Source organism: Melopsittacus undulatus, chromosome 11 (genome assembly GCF_012275295.1).
Source record: "Melopsittacus undulatus isolate bMelUnd1 chromosome 11, bMelUnd1.mat.Z, whole genome shotgun sequence".
Taxonomy (NCBI): Eukaryota; Metazoa; Chordata; class Aves; order Psittaciformes; family Psittaculidae; genus Melopsittacus; species Melopsittacus undulatus.
In genome coordinates this window covers 3,407,784-3,425,000 of record NC_047537.1, presented here as the reverse complement: position 1 = coordinate 3,425,000, position 17,217 = coordinate 3,407,784, and the positions used below count along the sequence as shown (strand labels likewise).

At 46.3% G+C, this 17,217-nt stretch overlaps 2 protein-coding genes across 7 annotated transcripts in view; one reads left to right on the top strand and one right to left on the bottom strand.

Annotated features, from left to right (window-relative positions):
* Nucleotides 1-14,473, bottom strand: part of PBX3 (PBX homeobox 3) — a 108,963-nt gene extending 94,490 nt beyond the window's left edge. The window contains exons 1-3 of one of the 5 annotated variants that reach the window (XM_034067479.1): nt 14,102-14,473; nt 10,858-11,431; nt 9,807-9,880 (exon numbers count right to left, since the gene is read on the bottom strand). In XM_034067479.1, coding sequence (XP_033923370.1) covers nt 9,807-9,880; nt 10,858-11,054 — 271 coding nt within the window. In that variant the 5' untranslated portion in view covers nt 11,055-11,431; nt 14,102-14,473. Of the gene's footprint in view, nt 1-9,806; nt 9,881-9,970; nt 10,021-10,857; nt 11,814-14,101 lie in introns of those variants that run through there. The other 4 variants (XM_034067480.1, XM_031046481.2, XM_031046482.2 and 1 more) reach the window with 4 other exon arrangements.
* Nucleotides 14,474-14,611: 138 nt separating this feature from the next.
* The window catches only part of MAPKAP1 (MAPK associated protein 1), a 97,491-nt gene continuing 94,885 nt past the window's right edge, over nt 14,612-17,217 (top strand). For both annotated transcript variants that reach the window (XM_034067778.1, XM_034067777.1), the window contains exon 1: nt 14,612-14,736. The gene's annotated coding sequence lies outside the window, so the exon portion shown is untranslated. The remainder of the gene's footprint in view (nt 14,737-17,217) is intronic.

The window sequence follows — 17,217 nt, the reverse complement described above, 5'->3', positions numbered from 1 at the left end:
ACGAGGTAGAAGAACTGATAGTTCCCACTCTATTTGAATAACAAGTGAAATCCTAAAAATACCTCCACTGCATGTTATTACCGAGTGTATCACCGGGTTTTATAGTGACAGGACTGTGCTATAATTTCTGAGAAAACCTCAGCATAAAGCTCCATAAACCCAACCACTCCTGTAATGTATCACCTTATCTAGTGCACAATCATTTCCACAACTTTTCATGTTAGTATAATTTGTTCAAAAATGGTAATAAATACATCCTTGAAGTCAAATAAGAATCATTGCACAATCTATTGTAACTTGTTCTTACTAGCGACAGTTAATCATGCTACCAGGATCTCACATGAAAGAAAATAAGCAAACATTTGGGTGTTCTGTAATTACAAACCTCACTGAAAGCACACTTCCTTCTTTAATCAACAAATATCTGAAAGCATGCTTTAAATACCCTTTCATGTGTGCCACCCTGCCTGTGAACAGCTATCATTAAAGAAAAGCAGTGATCCCTCTCTACGGTGAGCAAACAGTCTCTTTCAGTACTAAGCAAACTAATGACCAAGTCAGACAACCTCGATACCCTTTTGCTAGAGGTCTAACCATGAATTAAAAAAGCAAACATTCCTAATTAAAGCCAAGAGAAGCAGAACTCTAAGGAAAGCCTAATCTCTTCATCTCCAGGAGGTAAGCCTCCACTTAGGCTCACTGTGACTGGAATAAGGTGGATACTGTAAATAGTGCTAACAGATTACTTCTTAGGTAACAATTTGAATTATACTAAATACTTGACAAAAATATTCAACACACAGCACCAAATGAACATAATCTTCACCAAAAAAAACCTGATCAATAATATTCCCATTTTAAATATAGGAAAAGTGAGCTCTTGAATTCACTTCAGTGAGGCAGGAGCCGAGCCCTGAGCTTGATCCCACCTAGGTCATCACATCTCTCCTCACTTGAGCAGGAGTTCTGAGATCAGCAGCAGCATCAGGATTCAAACACCACCCAGGAATGCCAAGCTTTCACTTCCAGCACCCCCTTCCCAAAGCACCACCCTTGGGGGTCTATCAGTACTGGGAAAGTTGAGGCTGGCCAAAGACCATGTTCATTATTTGGCTCTTATGTTCAAGAATCTGGCACTCAAAATGAGCATGTGGAGACCAGGGATGTTTCCTTTTGCTTTCAGTGAGAACTGGTTTTGCAGTTTCAGGTGCATGTTTTGTTCCCAGAATCAACAAACTTCACTATGATAACTGCAGTTTTTGGGTTATAAAGTCCTGATCGGATTCTCTGGCCAATTGGTTCAGAAGCTCTTGAGAACTAAGGACCATCATGCTTTCCATGAGCACCACGCTATGGACCCTTCATTGACGAAGAGCAGGGAAAGTGAATGGAAAGCACCGGTAGCTTCTGCAGGTGGCAAGGGCAGGGGACAGTGGGCAGGGACCCGCAGCACATGTGCCACTTGCCCTTGCTGACGTGAAAACCCCTGTGGCTTCAAGGAAACCGCGGTGGTTTGTGTCTCATGTGGTTCATGGTAAAAATTCCCCAACAGTGCTAGACTTCAGTTGCCAGGATCAGGGCGAGGATGTGCATCCAGCATGAACAGCCCCCGCACGGAGCTCTGGGGCACTTTTTTATCCTCTTTCCTTTCTTTTAAATAACTATTGGGGCTCATAACAAGCACTGTCACTCTCGCACTACTCCCCTGATTGACTTTGCGACAATGATCTGTGGAGGAGATGGGCATGCAAACAGCAAACACTCTGCAGGCGCTCAGGCAAAGAGGACTAGAGAGGTTTGGGTCGGGTGTGTGTTGGGTTTACATTTTGATAAGTTTTTGTTCAATTTCCAGAATTACTTCTCTGATTTATTTTTAAACAGTATTATAAAAAGAAAAATAAACCACAAAACTGTAGTAAAGCAACTCCGAGGCTGAATAAAAACCACAGACACACAGACAAAAAAATAAAAGGGAGGAAAATTTGAACTAAATCAGAAACTCTTGTCTTTGAGTCATCCTGCAGCTTCCTAGTGCTGCAGAGGTCTCAGCACAGCGATCTTACGTATCATATATGCTCTAATAAATAGGTTCAATGAGTTGAGTTAAGGGCAGAGTTTAACTATTAACTCCAAATTTCCTCGCTCTTATGGCTGTAAGTCAATCCCTTAATGTTACTTTAACACAATTTCTGGCAGTTGAATAAAATCTATGGTCAGTATTACAACCCCTTCCTTCCTACATGAAGGAAAATATACGTGTGATTTACATAAGAAATGATGGGAAATGCTGTGAGTGAGCAGGGGTGATAAATGTCCAAGGCCCCGCCGGCCAGGAATCCAAGCCGACCATCTGACTTGGGCTGTTTGGGCCCTCATTATTCCAACCCCAAAACCAGCAGAGCTGGCAAAAATACCTCCATGCAGGTACAGCTCCCAGCACAGGAGCAGTTAGCAGCCAGAGAGGTTAGAATACAAAGCTGTAAGATATATCTAAAATAATACCACAAAAATCAGATGACACAAAGAATTCTAATAGTTTCCTTTTGTTAAGATACAGTAACTGAGAATACAATGAAATTCTTCATGTTCAGTATCTCCCATTAGATCAATTAATATTCAGAGAAAGGCTTTAACATGAAGTTTAAATAATCATAGAAGGAGAAAAAGAACCACCAATGTTCTAGAAGCTTCTCTAGACCTTTCAATCAATTTTATTTATATGCAAAACCAAGAGAAACTCAGAAAAAACAAAGCTCCTCCTGATGCTAAAGCTCTCAATTTACTGACAGGCAAATGGCTTCATGCTGCCACTTAATCTCATTTCTTGCATAATGCCCTCTAATTAGCATATCAAAGTGAATTAATACTTCTAGGGCATTAGCAATGGGAAAATCTGCTCCAGGCTTCACAATAGCAGTTAAGCAAGAGCCAAGAAATCCTCAAAAACACCACAAACCACTTTGCATTGCAAAACTGTTCAATTTATTTATCCTCTCTCTCTAAACACTTTTACCGCACACTGTTTTACTACTGTTCACCAAACAAAATGATAATTGCCAAAGTTACCAGCATCTGTAATGCCTGTTTAGAATCTTAATTTAGGTTGTATACTTGAAGATCCCTAGATGCTTTCATTGACCCCACCATCCCCACCAGGACACGCTGGAAAAACACTGCTCTATTGAAAAATGCTACCGGGATACCATTATTAAATTCCATTTTCCCCTCACAATAAATAATGAAAAATTAAATAATACATGAAAAAGCCACCTGCTGGACAATGAGGAATGAGAGATTAGCTTTAAATGTTGATGCATGGCTTAAGTATAGCAAAAGGTTTTGACCCGTAAACACATGATACAAACCCACCCCCCTTCCCAAGTGATTGATTTGTAGGACGCACAATATTCAGTGATTCACATATTGCTACAAGTTCCTATGACTGTGCAACACGCATGGAACTGATCGTTAACAAAAGAATTTAAACTGCAATACCTAAAATAGCATAAAATTAAAATGCATAAAGATTTTTACTTTATGTTTTTATGCAAAACATGCTCTGTTTTTCCCATTCCTGAAGCAATAAACACATTAAGCTGTTGCAGTCAAACATCAGAGCATTTCTTCTTTGAAAAATATTTTCAGGATCTACTTTCAATCGCAGGTCACTTTGCAAAATACAAACTATGATTTATAAACAAAGACTAAAAAACCCTGAAACTTCATAATCTTAGTGCTCCCTGTCAATCTTTAAATACAGAAGAAGAGCATTAAGAGGAAAAAAACCCAAACCCCAACCCTTGTACACCCCCCCCCCAAACACAAGAAGGGAGCTGGGGCACTAACACAAGGCTAATAACAAAGAGTAGAAGAAAATGCTGGGGTCAGTGGGGTTTGCAATATTTCTGTTTGCAGCATGGGGGGGGGGGGGGGGGGGGGGAGGAGGAGAAAGTATGGGAATACCAAAATAAATTCTGATGGGTATTTATCTCATACTTTGAGCCTTCCTAAAGAATGTGCATTATTGAAAAATTTACAGCATTCAAGCATTAGGCTTCATTTCCCTTCATATTTAATTCCCTGTTTACTTCCACTGTAAAGGCAGCATTATGGAGGAACTCTAATGTCCAGCTGAGAAGCACAATTCATCTGTTTGGCTGATGAACTACTCCAACTTTATAAAAGCATGAACTATAAGAGCTGACAGAAACTTTAATAATTTATATTAAATATTGATGTGAATTATTTACTCCATTCATACTTAAAGACATGAATTGCCTACCAGAGAAAAGCAAACGTGACAAAAGGTCAACATGACGGTGAAAAAAGGCAGGCTGTGTCAGGCGTGTGTTATCTGAACCATGCTGATCACCTTGATAAGCGAATAGCATTAAACATGACTGCTGAGAAAACAAACAAAGCATTCTTCTCAGGGTGTCAATTCATGGAATACAAACAGCTACATCTAATTCTACCAATGATACCAGGACGGCAAAACTCCGCTCGGGGCTCCGCTGATCTGGACTCGCCACTACACAGATTCAGTATTCATTCCTGCTATTCATAAAAATATTCATCCAACCGTCAGATGCGTGATGTGCAAGGAATTGAAAATCAGCCTGAAAACTGAGGACAGATACACACCGGACTCTCTCCCGCGCTACTCCATGATTATTAATATAGCCTTCATATGTATTTAAATATTGCGTACATTTGTAACAATTTAGTATGTCTAATTCTGCTTATATTTGTCTACGGTAGACTGCAAATATCATTATATTAATGTTTCACACAAATCAATATTTAAATTGAAAAAAGACAGCATAATATCCATATCATACAACTTTTTCATTGAAAGCTGTAGGAATAGAGCTTGATAAATGTGTTAAATCCTGTAGAAAAAAAAACACACAACTCCTTTGCATTCACTACATACTATTATAATAATTTATCTCTGAAAGCAAAAATTCCTTAACTCACAACAAGCATCCTAAAATGCATAACACAGTTTCTCGCATAATTTGGTATTTCCAGATAAGCGAATGCGTTGAATTCAGGAATAAAATGAAGGACAGGAAAAATAGCTATAAAATAAAATAAATCCCTGCTCCTAGTTAAATTAGTATTGACAAGTAGGTCCAAATTTATTCTCTATGGTGATGGGAAAAAAACCACAATAAAAAGATCTGGAAACACTGATGGCAATAATCAACATGAGGATTGTTATTTAAATAGAGCCCTAACAATGGTTAAGGTCTAACGGTATGGTGTAGTTACAGGTTCTGCAAGACAAAGTATCACGAATATCTCTAATGAAAATAATCATGAAAGCCGCCTGTTTCCTTAACCAGAGAAGCACCCCGATAGAAACCCACCAAAGAAACTGGAATTTTGGTAATGAATGTGTTTGAAACAGATGACCAAAAGACAATCAAGACACTTAATTCAATTTATATTTTCCTAGCAGGACGTTTATGAAGAAAAGCAATGTCAATACCATAAGGACAGTGTAAATGACCCAACATTCTACTGCACGTTGTCATTTGTAATACATTTGCTGACAATTAAAAAAAAATACCATTCAAAAAGCACAAGCAATGGTTCAGTGAAAAATCTTGGGTTCTGAAGCACAAGAAAGGAAACAAAAGCTAACAATTTAAACTGAAGATGTACGCACATAAATACACAATGCTTACTTCCTTATGTAGCCAGGCTAAATCAAAACTATGGATTTAGCAGCTTGAAAAAAAAACACCAGGACTGCACATAAATATTAAAAATGGCTAAAGCAACATCACAGCTGGATTTTAGAATACAGCTAACATGCATACATACACACACACATATATATGTATGTATGTATGTATGCTCTCAGTGCCATTTCATTGTTCTATTTGAATCCTTTCACATTCAGACAGGACTTCTAGCACTGTGCATTATTCTTTATAATTGCAAGTTGTTGGCACTAAATGAGAGTTTACAAACACTGGAAAGTTGAAATTTGTGTTAAGGCAAAGCAAGAGTCCTGCGACACAATTTTTAGCTAATCACAGTGAAGAAAGGGGTTAACATTTGCCACTCTTGCTGGCAGACCAGGCAAGGAGCAGGAGCTTCTCCAAGGAGTTACCTAACAGGCAGTTTACAGATTTTGCAGCATATTGACAAGGGGCGTTCCTAAAAGAGTTGGGCCATTTTCATCAATAAGGAGCTCTGCAGCGAGTAAGGGCAAGATACAACCCTTTAATCATCAGAATGGCATCCTATGGCTATTTACAGTTGTAGCAATAAAAAAGAGGTTTTAGCTTACATGGGGAACAGTGAGAAATTAACCCTATAGTTAACGTCACTATTTGTCTGGGATTCAAATCAGTTTATATTTTTTCCCCATTCTTTAAAACAAAATTCTGCATAAGGAGAAAATGTTCTTAATGAACATTTTCCTCCTCTCTCTTTAGACATAAAAAATAGTTCAACCAGCCCAACCAGCCAAGCAGGCCTTTCTCTTCCCCTGCGGACACCTCCTGCAGTCGAGAAGTTCATTAAGTTTTATGATCTTCCCAAGTCAGTCCTGCTTATAAGCCTCACAAAGGCCACAAATCTGGCAAACCATCATGTATGCCATTAGGCTTTACTAGTAAATGAATGCTATTTAGGGTTTGTGGTGACAGTAAATTAGGGTTTGGTTGGCAGCTATCATTGTTGCTGTTGGACTTAGGGAAATAAATAAATAAATAAACATATACGTGCAGGCATATACACACATGCATTCAGGCCTTTTTATAAACCCATATTCCCATCTATATGAATTATTTTTAAAGACAAAAAACCAAATCATCCATCAACACAATCCAGGGCCTAATAATATGTCATTCAATTGGGAAATAATTGCAATTCCCTAACCATTTTAAGACTGTAAGAATAAATACATTTTCATTTCTATCTCCATGAGAATAACCAGTACCTCAGGTAGAGCAACATCCTAATGGAGGCTTAATCAAATTACAAACCTAAAGGATTTTTAGTCAGTAAAATAGAGCTATTAAAAAAAAAGGCACAAATCAGGTTTTCCTATTCCTACTGCTAGATGCGTGAGGAGACAGACAGTGACACAGGTATGCAACAGATCTGAGCCGCGCAAGGAATGCAACTTGAACACTTCCAAGAGACACCTCAGAGCGCGGGTAAAACACAAACCAGCATCAACAGGCTCTCCCGTGCTCATCACCCTGTTTTACTGGAGGGGCTCTGGTAGAACTTTGGGTATAATTTTTTCTCTGAACTAATTAAGGAAAGAAGTGGCAGTTTCTTTATGAAAACCATGCTACCTTGTGGTTGCCTCTAAGAATGCACGTATCTATTCATATCTGTAAACCCTTTAAATGTATTATGCAGCACTTTTTTTAAATGTTAAAATGTTAAAAAAGAAATGTCAGGCTAAATGCGGTAAGCTCAGCGATTTGCTTTGTACATGGTAAATACCTCACAGGAGAAAAAAATATCTTCACCTCCTAACCCTAAGTGAGACAGAGAGAGAGGCTTTTACAAATGTGATGCATTCATTAACCCTTGCAGGAGAGTGAGAAGAGTTGCTCTGTCTAAACTGAGGACTCCTCTATGTGTTCTCTCATGATCAGCCTCACAAAGTCCTCGCTGACTGTACTGAAAACTACCAAAATATTAAATAAAAATACATAATATGAAAATTATTTAAATATTGCATTAGTTAGAACAGACAGGACTGCAATTACACTTTACGTCCAGGCTACAGCCTCCTTCCTCCTCACCTCTCGTCCTTCTCACAGAAGAAGGCAGCGATAAAGCCATCATGGCAATTCCCACCGCCAACACCAAGGTAAACTTTAGTTCTGATTAAAAAGAATTAAATACCATCGCATGACCCAGTTGCAGATGATTTAAGTACTCGGGCCACAAGACAATGCAGCCTGCCAAGGAGGGGGGGACACACCTCTGCTTTAATTGCATCTCAGACCGTTCATCCCTCCAGTTCAGAATTGTTTGAGCCCTTTCCTATGAAAACAGCTTACAGAAAATATGCTAGAATTTATTTTCACATCTTCTTTGCTTCAGCACGCTGACTACTAAAGCCTACAGAGACATTTCCTCTCAACTGGGAGACCCCGAGCAAAGGTCCCTGCGGGAAGAGTTTTTGGTGGGGGTGTGGATTCATCTTCATCAATCACTCAGTGCATTAATCCTGTCCCTCCTGTGCTGCCAGGGCTGGCAGGATCTTGCCTTTAGGCAGGCGGACGCCTTCACTCTTTGTTGCTTCTCAGCGATTTCATAGAAGACAAAGCTTACAAACTTGGTTCGACTACTTGCAGCACAAAGGCAGGATCCCAACTTACAAGTTATCACCAAAACACCCCAACGCGTTTCAGACCACAGCAGGTTCCCTCTCACCTCCCGAACAGCAGTGGCCTCACCAAGCACCCTGTGCCACTAATCCCTGCTGCTGAAAGGATGCGGGTTTTTCTTCGCAGCTCACCTCTGACATGTGGTTGACTACACTTTCTTTTCAAAACACTGAGGCTAAGCCCTCTGCAAATGAAGTGATCGCAGGACCTGCGCCTGCCTCCTTCATTGAAATCTGCCTGCTGCAAGATGTCTGAACACCGAGGGCAGGGTGCCCAGCTGGCTCCGGAGCAGGACGGGCAAAGTTTAGGGCAAGGCAGAAAGCAAACGCAAGCCAGAGGATGGAAAGGGGTTAGGAGCGGATCAAGGCAAAACGTAGGTAGGTGGGGAGGGAGGGCAAGAGGGGGATTATTCCCCTTATCCCGGGTAATATAATACAATATAAAGCAGAATCAATCTTAATATTCACAACACAGTCAATACCCTAGTGCTTAGCTGTCAGCAGAAACTGAAGTGGATCCCCAGTAGCAAAGAAACCCTTGGACATAAAGCACTATAATTCACTGAGAACTGTGCACTTCAGGCTTCTCACAGCTGAGATCTGCAACGATTTCACTTTTTTTGTCTGATCTTACGTGGAACTAAAGAGGAATGCGACTGAGTATCAAATGCAGCAAAAACCCAGCCAATGCATGTATTTAAGTCTAGATCACAACAAATGTTCTTATTCTCATAATACAAAGCAAAATGCTTTGCAAATGTTCTTCTTAAATAGGAAAATTCTCTGCAAATTCAGTGATGTGAAAAAAATGCTAAAAAAGAATGTTTCTAAGAAAACCACGGAGTTTCTAAGTGCTGCTCTACTGAGGAAAAGAAGTATTTTTGTATACTTTTGAGATTAAATATTTGGCGTTTCAAACATCCCCAGGAGCAACCGGAGCTTTGCTGTACCCTCACAAACAGGCATCTCTCTGGAGCCTCCCTGCCCGGGGCAGCTTTGCTCTCTCCCCTCACAAACTTTATCGTCCCCGCTGCGTGCTACGCATCCCGGGAAAGGGAATTAATAAAGCAGATGAGGTAACGCAGGTCTGACAAGCGCTGTGCCAACTGCCCTGACGGTTAAAACACAGCCCGGCCGTGCTTTTAGTACCGGGGTCCCTCCGGAGCCGTGAGGAGAGCGCCGTGAGGGGGGACTCTGCACCGCGCCATTTCACAGCAAGCCAACCCGACCGGGCCGCCGCCGGGACGGACCCCTTCCCTTCAGCTCGGTGGGGAGGGCAGGATCACACAGACCCCCCCACACACACCCCGTCCACCTCGGGCCCTGCACCGGCGGCGTGAGAGGCAGCGAAGCGCCGGTACCGTCCCCACCGGCGGGTGGAAAACGGGAGGGACCAAGATGGCTGCGGCGGCGGCGGTGGTGCGGCCCTTACCTGTTTTCTCCTTGATCTCGCAGAGGACGCTGAACAAGGCGGGTTTCATCCTGTGGCAGTTCAACGCGTGCTTCCTGAAAGAGAGCAAGAGGACAAGCGGTTAAAAGCCGGGTTTTAGCAACATGGCGCCTTCAACGATAAGGATCCCCCCCCCCCCCCACAACCGGCTCCGTGTCTTCGTCCCTTCTTTCCATGCCCGGCAGCATCCGCGGACCGGCGCCGGGAGCTCCCGTTCGGGAGCTCCCGGCGCCGGTCCGCGGGTGCTGCCGGGCTGAGGTGTGAGCAGCGCCGGTTCGGTGGCTGCCGTCTCTCCCTCCCTCCTTTCCCCCCCTCCCCTTATGACTTTTATACCGAATTATCTTTGTGTAAATGCCGCCGGGCCGAGGGGTATAAATCACCCCCCCCCTTGTCCCCGGTTCTATCCGTCCTGCGATATTATAACTGATTTATTAACCATGATGGGGGGAGAGGGGGGGAAGAGTGAACATTCTTTGTATTTATTGTGATTTAAAACAGGTTTGGGGTTGTTGGTGTCCGTCCCGTCCGTGTCCCCCCCCCAACCCCAACTCTCCCCGCAGCAATATCTTGTCAGGTTTGTAATTTATCTGCCACCACTTTGGGGTGGGAAGAAGGGAAAGAAGGGGAAAAGTTGTGGAGCCGCCCGACAGACGGACGGGAGGGACAGACGGACACATAGCGGCTCTAGGGCCGGTGTCCGCCACACGGTGTCTAACGGGGAACGGGCAAGGGATCAGCTAGAGCTTCCCTCGCATATATGCAAAAGCATCGCATACTTAAATATTTATTTTATATCTATATATATATATATTAAAAGATTCATTAAATAGCAACTTTGGCGCTGCCTCGGCTGCTTGCAATTTCTCCTACGGCGCCAAGAAGTTGCTCCTAATTGTGAGACTCCGGGAATGAGAGAAACAAAAACCACACACACAAAAAAAAGAGAAAAAAAATAGAAAAAGAAAACAAAAAAAAAAAGAAAAAAGAAATAAAAGGAAAAAAAAAAAGCAAGGTTTAATTAGACGAAACCAACTTTGCTTGTGCCTCATCCAGGCTTTGGTCAGTGATGGTCATGATCTGATGGAGGATGTCGCCGATGTCCTGCTTCCTGCCGTCGCCGTCTGCCCCGTCGTGTCCGTGGGGAGGAGGCAGGGCCATGCCCCCCTGCACCGAGTGCCCGGCCAGGTTGACGCCGGCCAGAGTCTGCAGCATCCTGGACTGATCGTCCATGGCTCCCGCGGGCCGGGCCGGGGGGGGGGCAGCGCCGGGTCCGCTCGGCGCCCGCGCACCCCCGAGACGGAGAAAGAGGGGAAAAAGCCAAACAAAACAACAACAACAGGAGTAAAAAAATCAGTATTTGTGTTTTGACCGGATCTCAGCTGTTTATTCCACTCTCCTGTCCTTCCCGGTGCCGTAAATCACTCTCTTCCTTAGTTACAATCTTCCTTCATCATCATCATCATCTCTGTGGCTTGGATGGATGAGCTGGTGGGGTGTCTCTGCAGTTTTCCTGGTACAATCTTCCTCCACAGCTCTATTTGTGGTTTTAATTTTTTATTTTTATTGTTGCTTTTTTTTATGTCTTTCCCCACTTGTCCAAAAATCTTCTTTGCAGAAAAAAAACAAAAACAAAAAAAGGCAAAATTAAAAATAATAAAAAAATTAATAAAAGCCAAAATAACAAAAATAAAACTCGCTTTCAAATCCTGAAGAAGTTAGGAGGGTGGCAAACGGCAAAAACCACAACAAACCAGGCGAACACCCCCACCCCCAAACTGCAACATAAAAAAAGCCAAGAAAACACAATCAGGGGGAAAAAAAAGAATAATAATAATTAAAAAAATTAATCGCCCTCCCCCCTTAAAAAACAATAACAAATGGTCCCCGGTCTGTGCGGCGGGGGTGAGGCAGCAGCAATCAAAAGTTTGAACTTGTGCAAAAAAGAAAAGAGCGGAAATAACGGGGAGAGAACTGTGGAAAAAAAAAAAAAAAGAAAAAAAGAAAGAAAAAACCCCAAAAAAAATTCAACAAAAAAAATTAATTACACCCTCTCTGCGAAGCAATGTGCAAAAACAGCGGCCCGACGGAATTTATGGCCCGCCGCCCGCCGCCGGCCGCGCGGCCAGGATTGACAGCCCGCCAACGCCACTCACTCACCGCGGACGTGCCGCCTGTGAGGGAGGAGAGCGGCCGCGAGCGAGAGGGACGCGGGGCCCGCCGCGCCCCGCCCCGCCGCACCGCCCCGCCCCGGCCCGGCCCTCCCAACCGGGCGGGGCCGCCCCTCCGCCGCCGCCGCCGCCGCCCCGCCCGGGGCCGCCCGCCTCACGGGTCCGGATCCGCCGGGTCGCCCTCCCGCCGGGCCGAGCGGCGGCGGCGGAGCTCCCGGAGGGGTGGTGAGGGGGGGATCGGGGTGAGAGCGGCGGGCACGGAGGCCAATCGCAGGGCGAGAGGGTGGGTGCCGGAGGCTGCACTGGCCAATCAGAGTGCAGGGGGCGGGACCGAGCCCGCCTGGCTCCGCCCCGCGGCTGAGAAACTTCTGATTGGACCGTTCGAACTGTCACGTGGCCGGGGCGAGCGCCGCTCCGGGCCCCCCCCTCCCGTTGCTATGGTAACTCCCGAGCTGAGGCCTCGCCGTCTCCCTCAGCCCCGCTGCCGTGCTGGGAGGGTCGGGCAGGGCTCGGCCCCACCGGGAGCGGCCCCCGGGCCCGGCCCGCCGCGCCTGCCAGCCCGGGTTACGGCAGCAGGCTGGCCTTGCCCCGGGACATGGAGCTTCGGCCGTGCGGGGCTGACTGGGTGCGGGACGGAGAGGCCCCGATCACAAGTGGCCTGCTCGTCGGTGTGGCCGTGCCCAAACGCATTCCTCACGGACAAGCCCTGTCATGAGGCTGGAGCGTCCAGAGAGGGCTCCCTGCTGCACAGTAAAGGGGCCTCTTTGGAGACCAGATTTTAGCTTTGAATATATTACATATAGGTTGCCAAAACCGTTAAGAGAAAATATATATATCTGTGTCAGGGATAATTAAGGCATCATTCCATAAAGGGGTTATCTTTAGATCATTGCCACCCCCAAACTGAACTTACGTAGGATGCCTGCCCCACGCAAGTATGTAGGGGAAGTGACTTTAATTCTGATCTACTTTCTTCACATCATGAGTAGTGTGCAACAAAGCTATGGCAACAGACCTCTCAAGGAAGAGAAAACCACCTGTAGCGTGGCAATAGAGAGCTGCAGCAGAAATTAGACTGGTATTTAATTCACTGTACGTACTTGGTCTGTGATGGACAGTTGCAGTTGAAAGAAGTCATGTCCAAACTAAATCCTCATCCTCGTCTCTGACATTTTGTGGATGTACGGCTGACAACTCCCACTCCACGTGGCTAACAGAGAGCTCTTAATCTTCCTCCTTGGCTTGCGCTTGCCTCCTCTCTCAATCACGGCTGACATCACCATCATCATACCTTCACTCAGGACCATAGCTTGGATGTCATGTGTTTGATTTGGAACCCTTAATCATCTCACACCGGTTGTAACTCTCACCCTTCACAGTGGCGGATTACTTCTGGTTAATGTAACTATCTATGCTGCTACTGTCGCTCCGAGCAATTAGCATGCTCATTAAATTTCTATCTCCCATCTTGACCATAGTACCATTTTCTGGTATGAGCAAATGTGTTCTTAGTGTCATTCAGCTGTATTAAGAATGGTATTCCAGAGATCTTTTTTTATTACTACTCTTTTGATTGTCCAGTTGCAGCCTGATGCTCCCTGCTGTCTGCCATGTCTACAGCGGTTTTGGCTCCCTGCTTTCGCTCAGCCTGACATCAGCCCTCATCATCCTCTCTTTACAGCATCAAACACGTTATCTCCACTGCATTCCACTCAGTCCTGCTTCTCCCTGCCCTCCAGCACCACCCTTCCTAAAGGCTGCTTTTGCTGATGTGCACAGCTACTCAGAGACTGCAAGTCACGCTTTGCCCAGGAATTAACCGCGATTGTCTCGCTGCTTCCCTAGGAAGCTGTGGAGGATGTCTGTGGCAGCGAGCCTGGGAAGGGCCAACAGCCCATGGACAGACACTGCAAGCGAAGCGAGCCTGGGAGCAGCAGACATCCCAAGTTCCAGATGGCATACAGGCTTGAGAACACATCACAGTGGGCGGCTGGGCTCGCCCGCTGTCCCCATGCTGGAGAATGTAGACGGAGCACCAGACTCAGACGGGTGGTTCTCACACTTGTAAGCCCTGTCAGGATCATTATATCACTTTTCTTTGCAAGTTACCTGTGTCTAAAGTATCCGATTTCTGCCTGTGTACCGGGTACTCAGTGGAAGCTTTGGTTTAAAGTCACAAAACCATGACCGGGCCGGTGGCAGGTCCTGCAAGGGTCACCCAATGAGACTGTCAGTGGAACTGGCACCGCAGTGAGCGCTGAGCACCGCCTGTCTCCTCATGCAGCTCCGAGAGACTTTGTGAACGATTCTACCACGGTTCGTTAGTGATCGTGCGCGTTTAACTGGCCTTTACAACGGCCTCACGGCGATGCTCGGTAACCGGGCCCTGCTCACTGGGGCACGGCAGCTCGGCTCTCGGGTCGCTCCGCACACCCGGGCCCAGTGACGGACTAAGCACGACGTGAACCAGCGGGGCCTGAAGCGAGTGCGCCGGAGCGAGGACAGCGCCCGCAGCCCTTCACCGGAGGCCGGAAGCCGGGTCCCGACGAGACGCACGCGTACGCACGGCCCTGCCCCTGACGGGAACGGACACTTCCGCAGGCGGTGCTTCCGGGTCGCGGCGCGGCCCAGCGCTCCCCGGTCCGCGGCGTCCTCCGGACCCGGAAGCGGCTGTCCCGGCCCGCCGGCGGCGGAGGAGGCGGCGCCCGGCCCGGCCCCGCGGAGCGGCTCGGCGGGTGGAGCCTGTGAGTGTGGGGCTCTGCGGTGCGTGCCGCGGGCATAGGGGGGGACGGGGCCCAGCTGTGGGTGCCTGCCCGGTACCGGCCGGCAGCGGGGCCGGCTTCGCTCCCGGAGGGTCCCGGGGGTTCACCGAGGCAGCGACGCTCCGTGCTGTAACCCTGCCCTTGTTCTTCGGTGTAATAGCCTGCGGTCGGTCCGCGGGATGAGGTGACATGTCACAGGGGCACGGGAGCCTTTGCAGTGCTGGGGAGGACGCCGCTGTAGTACGAGGACCCGGGGCTTCCTGGGCCTCCGCAGACAGGCACGGCCGGTGCCCGAGCGGCTCGGGGCAGGTTCAGGTGCTGAGCGAGGCGGGGTTAACGTCCCCCGGTGGAACAAGGCGCTGCGGCCGGGCCAGCGGCACTGTCAGCAGAGCACCTGGCAGTGCGCTGTAAAGGGAAAGCAGGTAAGTGGGACACGGGGCTCCACTGCTGGAGCGGGGTGTATGGTAAAGCAGGCAGAGGGGTGCTGGATTCAGGGACTGCACTGGAAGTGCTCTGCACTTGCTCAGAGGCCAAAGGGATGTGAGCTGGCCCAGTGCTGCGACTTCACTTGTGTCACTGATGGCATGCATCAGGGCTCAGTCTCTTGCTTGTTTCTAAAGCCTGTGGGTTCCTGCCCTTACTGCTTGGGTGCTCACAGAGTGGGTGCTTTTGGTGTTGTCACATGTCGATGGATTGCTGGTTTGTGGTCTCGTTTTTCTCATGTGCATGGCAGGTGGTGATCAGAACTAGTGTGCTCGCTGCAGGAATGGCAGTGAGGAGCAAGAAGGGTTCCTGGAAGACACCCCAACAAATTGATTTCAGTGTTAGTGGAGGCTCCGTGATTGTCTAAATGAGAAATGCTGGACCCAGGCTTGGATTTTCCAAGTATGTTCTGTGTGAGTTTAGGTTTCAGGGGATTACCAGGTAGATGCAAGGCTGGGAATTAAACTCATTTACTTTTTCAAGATCAGAGCAGATCTGTTCACGGACACTTTTTTGGGTTAGATTAAAAAAAATAGATCATTGTCTACATATAGACTGTACAGAAATAACTGAAGCAGTGAAATGGAACCAGTTTAGTACATTTCTTTCTCAAGTCATGTTTCAGATCTTTCTCATTACAATGTTTCATCATCTGTTTAACTGTTTCACCCAGTTGCAACAAGTAACAGGTTGGTCTTTTGATCAGCAAAGGTCTTGGCAGGTGAAGCAGGTTGGAAGAATAATTTGTAAGTGTTTTGTAGCACAAATTTCCTGACCTTCCTAAGTTGTGGGTGTGAAAAACAGACTCCTGTGTTGAAGGGTCAGTTACAGTCACAAATTGGACAGGAAATAAGCAGGACACAAATTGCACAGTCCCATGTAAAACCAGGAGATCTGTTTGGCAGCTCTGTCTTGGCTTTGGAGAGAGACAGTGGTACTGGCTGGGGAAGGGGGAGGAGAGCTCAGTCTATCCTCAGTTATTCCCTTTGAGTTACTGGAAGGGACAGGCTGTGAGCTTTGGAAATAACAGATACCGTGGTGGTTCCTGGCTGTGGTACTACCGCATGCCTGAGATGTGCCATGCACTGAGTTTGCTGTCAGGTTTTGGAAGCAACAGGGCTCCACTTGTCTGAAGTGACCAAGAAGGGGCTTTTCCATTAGACAGCTCCTCTAACAAAGACCCCAAGATGCATTTTAGTATTAATGTGTGTGTGTGTCTGCTGGGAAGCTTTATTAAACAGCAATATCCATCTCTTCATTGTCTGTAAGGTCAGTTTCTTATACAGGACAGTACAAGGGTAATCCCTACCTCGTTTCCTTATTGCTCAAGAAGTATTGTGTCTAAATCAGTTATTCAGAAAGAAAACAAAGCTCCTCGAGTATGTTTTGTGTGCTCTTCAAGGAGACACCCCAAAAATTTGCCAAGATGAAAATAAAAGCCAGAGGAAAGGGAGACTCATCTGTCATTGAAGAAACGTGAATCTGGCCAGTTACATTTGACATTGAGTCCTAAAGGGACTTAAACTTTTGGGAGTTTTTTAAGTTGATGTTACCTCCATGAGCATTTTTGAGGTCAGAAGCAGCTCGCACCCTATTATGTTATAAAATACAAGATGATGATCATCCTTTTTGTGCAATAAAATTACTTTCATGCAGTCAGAAGTGGAATGGGAACAAACTGAAGAAAACAACAAATACAAAACTTTGCTTTGGCCTATGCTTCTGTCTAATACCAGAGTTCTGTGCAGTGAGGCTGGCTGTGGTACTTCAGTGCTGTGCCAGGAGCCTGTGGGCTGGCTGTGTCTACAGCAAGTCTCCAGGCTTTGTCCTGGGTCCACCCAGAGCAAGCTTTGTAAGGCATGGGGCCTTCACATGCTTAAACACCTTTCAGTCAAGTTTGGCTTCAGCACATCCAGCCAGCTTTGACACAGTTGTAGAGGTGAGATACAGGCAATTTCAGGATAATGCCACACTTCCAGG